Genomic DNA, 9057 nt, shown 5'->3' on the forward strand with positions numbered 1-9057 from the left:
TGATGGTTCCTTCTGCTGTTCCCTTGGATTGGGGGTGTCCTGTCCTTTTCCTGAGGGCAGGATCAGTTCATGTCCCTCCGAATCCCATCCCTCCCCTGCTGTCCCTGCAGCTGGCACATGCTCACCCTGGATTTTTTCAAACCCTGGCTGGAATATTTCAGGAAGCAACCTTTTAATTCCTGATCCCACAAACCTAAGAAGCTCCCTGCAGTCAAATTTGGATTTCAAATCCTTGGAGCAGGGGGGTGGTGGGAGGCTGACCACATTCCCAGGTGTGTGGTTAAAGAAATCCGTGTTCAAGTGCTCTGCCAGGGAACACTCTCAGGTTTGCAGGGACTCTGCTGGACTCTGGCCTCCCAAAAATCATCCCAGAACCACATTCCTGAGTCTGGGAATGCCTCCTGCAAGTGGCTGATGTCATGTTAATGTTTCACTGGGAGAGGGAGGCCCGGTGACCTTTGCAGCTGGGCTCTGACAGCTCCTCACTGTCACATCTGTCCAGTGGCGTGGAAAGGAAGCAGATCCCAGAATCCTGGAGCAGAGTTTTCCCTATCCAAGCAAAGCCCCACGTGTGTGGAGGAGCCTTTTGGTGTTCAGTGGCCAGAGGGCTGCTCTGTTTCTGTTTGAGTGCTGGTTCCTGAGGTTTAAAGGTCATCATTCACCTCTTCAGGCAGAGGTACAGCCTGGAAACGGGGTTTGGTGAGGCTGGAACAGGGAATTTGTGCCTGATGGGAATGGATGGAGTAATGGTTCTCCCTGTGACAATTAGCACTGCTGGTAATTAGCAGAACGAAGCCACTCAATGAGTTTGCTGGGGGTGTCTTCCCAACCCACCTGAATTTCTCTGTGGTGCTGACAGGAGATGGAATAATGGAATAATCTCCCATCTCTTTCCCCATGCCTGGAATTCATTCCTGAGCCTTCCCCTGAGCGATTCAGCCCCGAGGTTTTGTAGCAGCAGGAAACATCCAAGTGGGAATGACGAGCCCCTCCTCCTGTCCATGCAGCCCTCAGCCCCTCTGATCCTTGCTCACCACTTCCTGGCCTCTCCCCCAGTCATCACAAGCCATCAATTAACGATTCCTCACTGCTAATTAATGATTCCTTGTTGCCAGTTAATGATTCCTCGTCGCTGTTTCGTTGCAGGGCAACCATCGATGAGGTGGAAACAGATGTGGTGGAGATCGAGGCAAAGCTCGACAAGGTGAGGGCACTTTGGGGTCTGAGGGGGACTGGTGAGTCCCTGCTCAGCAATAACATCCCTGCAGGGTCTCCCCTAAAACCTGAGCCCATAAATCGATGTTTAACACCCCAGGCTTGTCCCCAGGCCTGGCAGGGCACCTCTGAGTTGGGACAGGAGCACCAGCCAGACCCTGCTGGTGAATATTGACCTCCTCGCCCTGCTCCTGCATCCCAGAGGGCTCTCACTGCCCTGGGCAGTTCTTCCAGTGCTGGCTGTCCCCTCTCCACCCTCCTGCCCGTGACATTGTGTGGGGTGGGAGGTGTTTGGTGTCCTCACGGGGACCCAAGGGCCCCATTGCAGCTGCAGCCCCATTGCAGGTGTTTGGTGTCCTCACGGGGACCCAAGGGCCCCATTGCAGCTGCAGCCCCATTGCAGGTGTTTGGTGTCCTCATGGGGACCCAAGGGCCCTGCTGTTCAGCCACTCTCTGGGATGTGACACTGGAAATGCCCTCTGAGGGACCAGTCTGGCCATTTTGCGTTAGGCTGGTGATTCTTTAGACCCAGTTTTTAGTTTGTGCTGCAAGTTGGTTTTTCCACCCCTGCTCCTCCTCGTCTGAGATGTTGTTTCTTAACAAAAATAGAAAGAAACGAAGGAGAGGAGCCAGAAGAGCTGCTGGCTTTTTATCTGAGATTCTCCCGTGTCTGAGGGAGAAATGAGCTGTGTGGAAGCCACAAGCCCTAGGCAAGGCTGTGTCCTATAAAACCTATTTACTCATCAAGCTGCTGGGAGTGCTTTGTCTGCACTGGTGGCACTGGAGAGGCTGCAGAGGGATTTGGGTTCCCTAAAGAGAGCAGGGGGTGAAAACTGCTCTGATTGTGGCACAGTGCCCTGCAGGGAGGGGATTTGGAGTGCCAGGAACAATCCTGGAGCCAGGAGGATGGAGCTGGAAGTGCAGGAGTCACTGTCAGCCCGGGGCCAGGGCAGTGGGGCTGGGATTTGCAGCTGGAGAACCACTGGAGCTCAGATTAATTCCTCTGAGGGTAACTTTGGACCAGATTCAATCATTCCCATTCCTAATAAATCAGCCTGGGATGGCCCAGCTCCTCTCCTGTGTGAGATGGCCAGGGCAGCCTTTCCAGGTGGGAATGTTAGTCCTAAAGAGCTGCCAGGACTGGCCTGACAAAGCCTGACTTTACTCTGCCTCTTCCTGTGCCCCCGAGCCCTTGGTTTATGAATTATTATCTTTTATCACCTGTTTAACTGGGGGTAAAACAGTGGCAATGATTCAGCCAGAGATTTCCTACATTTTATCCCATTTCCACTGCTCCCTTGGGACTGGGATTTTGCTGGCTGGCCCTGAGCTCCTGGGGACGCAGCCTTGGCCACAGGGCTTTGTTTGCAGAGGTGCTCTGGAAGCTGCCACGTTGCAGGAGAGGCTGGATTTCCTTTCCAGAGGCTCCATCCAAATCCCGAGTGCAGTCTGGCTCCAGATGTGAAGGAACTGCAGCTGTTTGCTTTTCTTCCCGGGGTTTGGAGGGGATCTTGGGATTGCAGGGGCAGGGGAGGGTGTGAGAGAGAAGGCTTGGAGGTTCAGATGGGCCACGTGTGACCCCAGATATTTTTATTTATGCACTCAGATCTGCTCAGCTGTGCTTTTACAGAGCTTGTTCTGCAATGCAGACAGAGCAGACCCCAAAATAAACCCCAAAGCCCCGGGGCTGCAGGAACAGAACAAACCCCAAGCCCCAAACCAGCACACGGGGCTTTGGCATCCAACCAAAGTGGAGAGCTCCTCGTTCCCAGCCTGTAGGTGAGGCTGGTTGGCAGGAAAAAACCCCCCATTTTTCATTAGGAAAACGAATATCCCTAAAAAGCTGCTGGGTTTTGAGGATGTAAAATGTTGTTTTTCATTATCAGCAGCAAGTTTTCCACTTAATTCAGGAGCCCAGGACAGGGATGAGGTAAAGCAAACAAAACCAACCAACCCCAAAAATATTTTCTCCGTGGGCAGCCCTTGCTGTTGCAAATATCCTTTGGTTTATGGGTTTATCTTTAGGTTGTTTTACAAGGAGCTTGGTCTGAAAGGAGAGAGGCCAATGGCCAAGAATTCCAAGCTAAAGCTCCACTCCCAGTTTGCTGTGGAAGTCTGGGAATGTTCCCTGCAGCTGTTAAATTATCCAGAGTTAATAAAGGCTGTCTGGGGATGGGTGCCTGGTGCTGCAGCAAATTCCAGAGGGGGAAGCCACCCCGTTTTTCCCTGGTGACATCCCTATAAAAAGGCTCTTCCCAGGTCCATCAGAAAGGCTGCACCGAGTCCCAGAGGTGGAATTCCTCCCAGCAAAGATTCCTGGAGCTGCAGGAATGTGGGAAATATTTCATTAATCTGCAATCCTGATGGTTTAAGCTGTGAGGGAGCTCAGATTGGCACTGTCTGCTCACAGCTGGGGTGGGTTAAACAGATGAGTAAAGGAAAACAGGATAGAAAAGCTGAATTCTGGCTTCCTGTCACTCCAAGGTAAGAGCAGGACCAGTCTCCACCAGTACACACCAGTACAACAGTCAGCTGGGCTCTGATTGATGCTCCCAAAGAGATTTTAGGCAGTTTTTCCCTTTCTCTGAGCACCAAGGAGTCAATCCTGGATCCTCCCTGGCCCATCTGTGTGATCAGGTTCCTTTCATGATGGACCAAGCAGGAGAAACCCCCTGGAAAAAACGGGCTGCTGGATCCATCTGCCCTCAGGGGAGAGCCTGGGCCTGCTGTCCCTAAGTGACAAGTGGCATGTGGACAGCAGGACATGCCCTGGGGTGGGATTTGCATCCCTGCTCCTGCCGGTGAAGGTTCCCAGCACAGCAGGAATGGGAAGGGTGTTTGCCCCAAAGCTCTGGGGTTGATGTGGGACAAACCCAGGCTGGTTCAATCCCAGTGCTGAGCCTGTCCCTGTGTCCCCGTGCAGCTGGTGAAGCTCTGCAGTGGCATGATCGAGGCTGGCAAGGTCTACATCACCACCAACAAGCACTTTGTCAGCGGGGTGCGGGACCTGTCGCAGCAGTGCAAGAAGGATGAGATGATTTCGGTGAGTTTGGGGTGGGGCAGGGGGCACAGGGAGGGCTGGGGGCTGCTCAGATCCCTGCTGCTGGCAATGGATCCAATGGATCACAAATCCAAGCCCCTTCTGCTGCTTAAGCAGCCACTTAAAATGAGATTTTACGCTTGGAGGGATGCAGAGGCTGCCTGAGAACACCAAGCTGGAAGGTCAGGGTGAGATGCACGATTTGCAGGCAGATGCAGACTTTGAGGAAGGTTGTGGGAATCTAGGTCAGTGAGCATCAGGGGTTTGGGAGGTAACCAGCCCACGCAGGCACACGTGGATCTGGGCTCTGGACTGGCAAGGACAGGTTCAAATGGCTCCAAAACCTCCCTGCCAAGCAGCAGAGGCTCCTCAGAGCCTTCCTGAGCCTCTGCTGAACCCCTGGCAGTGAGGGGCAGCTGCTTCTCTTCATTGCCACTTCACCTTTTTTTTGGTTTTGTTTTTGCAGGAGTGCCTGGAGAAATTCGGGGACAGCCTGCAGGAAATGATCAATTATCACATGGTAAGGGGCTGCTTCCTCCTGTCCCCTTGGGTGCTGGTGGCACGGCTGATGTCCCCTGTGTTTGCCATTTGGGCTCCTGGAAGGGTGACAAAACCCCTTCATAAAGGAAGAGGATGATTCACCAAAGTCCTGCACTGCAGAATTTTTTCTTCTTCTTTTTGGGCAGCAGAGGGGTTTGTAGTGAGGACACAGAGGGGCCTGAGGAGGATTTTGGGGCAGATTTGGGATAGATTCTGGAGCCTGGCATCCAAATTAGTGGCATCAGGCCATGGGTGAGGGTGTGGAGGGGTCAAACTGGGAGTCCAGCACTGCTCAAGGGATCTTGAGTGCTGAAGGATTTTAACACGCAGGACCTGTTAATCCTGCCCTGAGATGAAAGCAGCGAAATTCCCACACAATAACTCTTCCTTCACTCATCAACACAGCCCCAGGAGTTCAAATCTGGCCTTTCTCCACCCCAAAACCTCCTAGAGAAAGGAAGGTGCCTCACTCTGGGTGGCTCCAAAGCTGCAATTTGAAGTCTGTGCCTGTGAGAGCCTGAAGCAGAAGGGCTTTAAAGTGCAGGAGCTGCAGGGTGTCAGCTCTGCCTGACCCACTTCTGCCCACCAGGGCCCTGTCAGAGCCCATTAGGCTCTGGGATGCAACAAACCCACTGCAGCTGGAGGAGAAGCTGCACCAAGTCCCTTTCATTATTTCATGAGGCAGGTGGAAAGGCTTTTTTCCCAGGATAAAAGCGCCAGGGGATGCACGTGCAGCTCTGCCAGGGCCGTGGGGATTTGGGAGCAAACAGCAAATTTTTGTGGTGGTGTGAGGAGAATAAATGAGAGTGAATAAATGAGTGGCAGCAGCAGAGAAAACCCTGATTTTCTTCCGTAAGACCTTCCTTCCAAGGAGCGCCTGAAGCCCTGAGAAGCTCCCCCTTCATCCCAGGGATCCCATTCCAGCTGCAGCCCAGCCCAGAATGTCAGGCAGCTCAGGTGGGTGATGGAGATGCAGGAAGAGGTCCAGGAATGAATTTTTCCAGCTGGCTGTGATTGGAGTAGGGAACTGGGAATGGCACTGCCCTGGAGCCCCTGAGGATGAGTTCCTGTCGCATCCCACCGTGCTGATCCAGGGGAAAAATATCCTTCCAGCCCCGAGGAAGCAGCCCCAGCCAGGAGCCTCTGGATGCGAAAAATCTGCAAGTGCAGCTTCCCCTGAAGTGGGAATTGTTTTTCCCTCAGCAGGAGGATCCTTCCCAGAGCTGGGAATTCCCAGCTGATCTGGGACCCTTCCTCTGTCTCCGTGCTACCACCACACGCCCAGGGGGGATATTCCCAAATCCTGCCTTTCCCAGCCTTGGGAGAGCACAGCAGAGCAAATCCTACTCCAGGAAATGGCTTTGGAATGACTTCAGCTGCATCCCCAGCCCTTTCCAGGGGTTCAGGGAGTTATTTTTAGTGCCTGCTGCTGTCTCCGGAGCGTGTGAGTGTGTCTGTGCGTGTGTCTGGCTCATCCAAGGATCTCAGCTGTGGAATGGATGTCGGAGCTTCGCTCCAGGAATGTTTCCAGGACAGTATGTACAACTGGAACCAGTTAAAAAGAAAGGGAAAATATCCTCCCCCCCCCCCACCAAAAAAAAATCAGTTGTTCTACAATTTTGTTGCCAGAGCACGGGGCCTGCTTCAGACTCAGCAAAATCCAAGCTTGGAGCTGCTGGAATGTGGAAATAAACATGCAGAGCTCTGGAGAATTCCCACTTTTTTTTCTCCTTTCAATGCACCGAGAGGAATAAACACCAAAGGCACCTGAGAGGGCAGGTGACAGGAGCTGGAGTCGGTGTCGTCTGCCTTTTTTGGGTCCTTTTAGCCCCATTTCCTCCCTCCATTTTGAACTTTTCCTGGCAGCTTTGTCATTCCCACCTCACAGAGGGATCTGTGTCCCCAGCAGCTGGATTTGGATCCAGCCTGAGCCATTCCCAAAGCAGCCACACACTCCCAGGGAACTCCTGAGTGCTCCGGAAGGTGGGATCCAAGATTTCCTGGGCTGCTTCTCCTTAGGATTTCAGGGCTCCTGGCCTTGGCTGGTTGTGCTTTTCTGGGAATGGCTTTGTAGGGAATGTCAGGCCGCTCAGGTGGGTGATGGAGATGCAGGAAGAGGTCCAGGAATGAATTTTTCCAGCTGGCTGTGATTGGAGTAGGGAACTGGGAATGGCACTGCCCTGGAGCCCCTGAGGATGAGTTCCTGTCACATCCCACCGTGCTGATCCAGGGGAAAAATATCCTTCCAAAGCCTGGGACCTTCGGCTTCCCGGGATGTTCTGTTCAGGGACAGAAGGAATTTCCTGCCGATCCAATGCTGACCTCTGCAGGTGGAGGTCCTGGTTCCAGGCAGATTCCAGGTGGGATGAGCAGCATGGATTTCCCACCAGCCTTTGGATCTCCGGTGTCTCCCATCCTGATTTTAGGCTCGAAATTCCAGGGATAATGCCCTGAGCTTGCTTTCATTTCTTGAAATTCCTGCCCCTAACAAGCCCAGGTTTGGATTGATCCCGTGGCCTCCGAAACCTGGGAAAGGGGAATGTAGGATCCAGGTTTTTAATGCTGTTGGGGGAGAAGGATGGGAATTCCCTTCTCCCATCCTGCCCCTCCTTAGGCACAGCTGTGGCTGAGTCATGGACCTCAGCAAAGAGAAGGAGGGTGGGGTGAGATTTTGGGCTGGAAAATCTGAAAACCGACGGATTTGTTCCAAGTCTGGCCGGGAAAGGAGGGAAAGCCGAGGGTTGGGTTTTATGTTTGACACTTTAGCTCTTAAAACTCGATTTATTTGTGCTGAAAATTGAATGGAGGGCACGCTTGGAAATGTTCCCCTGGAGATTTTGTCTGGCAGGATCAGGGATGAAGGAATTAAAGGGATATGGGGTCACAGGGGGGTGTGGAACACAGGCAGGAAAGGTGTGTTCCTTACCTGGAATTCCCTCAGGAACCACTCTAATCCCTGCTCCGGGTGCTCTGACAGGAGCAGGGAGAGGAGGATTGACAGAGCAGGACGTGGAGAAATACAAATGTAAATATAAATAAATGTAAATATAAATAAAGCTCATTTATAATTTTATAATACATTTTAATATAATTTTTTATTTATTCATATATTTAGATGTATATGTTTACATTTATTTATTCATACGTTTATATTATTTTATAATACAAAACCAAATACAAATAAACAGGTGCAAAGGAAGGGGCTTGGAAGGATTTATTTGGCAAAAGAGAGTAAAATTTAAGAGGTTTTTAAGAACTCGGCCTCTGTACCGTGCACTGGACCCCTCACCCGAGCTCCCAGCGTGTTTTTGGCTCGTCCCTCCTTCCCTGGATGCAGCGCTGAGGCTCCAGTGCCCTCCTCCGGCAAAATGAGGAATTCGGGATGGGATTGATGCTTCCAAACGAGGAATTCGGGATGGGAATGACGCCTCAAAACGAGGAATTCGAGCCTCGGGATTGAGCCCTCGCAACAGGGATGTAAAGGGAGCAGCTCCTCCAAACGCTCTGCTTGTGGAGGTGTGATGGTGGCACCTCATCCCTGTGAGGGTCAGAGCCCCGGGTGTGAATTCTGCAGGAATTCTGCAGGAATTCTACACCTGGGAATGCTGCAGCTGTGGGAAAAGCTGTGATTTATTATGACCAAGTGATGGACACCACAAAGCCCTGGAGTTTTCTGAGTCCCTCACACGGAAGCTCCTCAAGAGCTGCTCATGAATTTTCTGACTCCTCAATGTTTCCACGTTGCAAAATAATTGACTTTTTTTCCCCTGTCCTTCCTTCCAGATCCTGTTTGATCAGGCCCAGAGGTCAGTCCGGCAGCAGCTGCACAATTTTGTCAAAGAGTGAGTATTTGTCTTTTCCCTTCGGTCTTCAGCTTCCTGAGCTCCCATTCCACGTGTCCTGGGTGTGCTGGGAGCAGAACCACAACCTCCCTGCAGGGCTGATCCTCCAAAAAAAGAATAAAGAAACCAAAAAAAAAATAAAACAGAATTGATAATAAAACCAAACCAATAATAAAACCAAACCAATAATAATAATAAAACCAAACCAATAATAATAAAAAAATTAAAAATATCTTCCCTACCAACTCTCTGAAGAAAGATTTGATTTAATCTGGAGTTTCTCCAGCTGGACACGATGGGCTGAGCTGGGATCCCACTGGCACCTGGGGCCTGCCCACAGCCTCACTGCCCCTCTCGATGCTTCATTCTCATTTTTCTAACCCTCATTTCTCCCCATTTCTCCCCATTTCTAACCCTCAT

General features: G+C 51.6%; 1 protein-coding gene across 1 annotated transcript in view; it reads left to right on the forward strand.

Annotated features, from left to right (window-relative positions):
• Positions 1-9057, forward strand: part of ACAP3 (ArfGAP with coiled-coil, ankyrin repeat and PH domains 3) — a 71563-nt gene that overhangs the window by 31104 nt on the left and 31402 nt on the right. The window contains exons 2-5 of the mRNA XM_042031915.1: positions 1147-1204; positions 4139-4258; positions 4722-4775; positions 8579-8637. Of these exons, the coding sequence (XP_041887849.1) occupies positions 1147-1204; positions 4139-4258; positions 4722-4775; positions 8579-8637 (291 nt within the window). The remainder of the gene's footprint in view (positions 1-1146; positions 1205-4138; positions 4259-4721; positions 4776-8578; positions 8638-9057) is intronic.

The sequence above is a fragment of the Corvus kubaryi genome, unplaced genomic scaffold (genome assembly GCF_017639235.1).
Source record: "Corvus kubaryi isolate FWS band 111438036 unplaced genomic scaffold, C.kubaryi_AGA036_p1.0 37352, whole genome shotgun sequence".
In the NCBI taxonomy this organism is placed as follows: domain Eukaryota; kingdom Metazoa; phylum Chordata; class Aves; order Passeriformes; family Corvidae; genus Corvus; species Corvus kubaryi.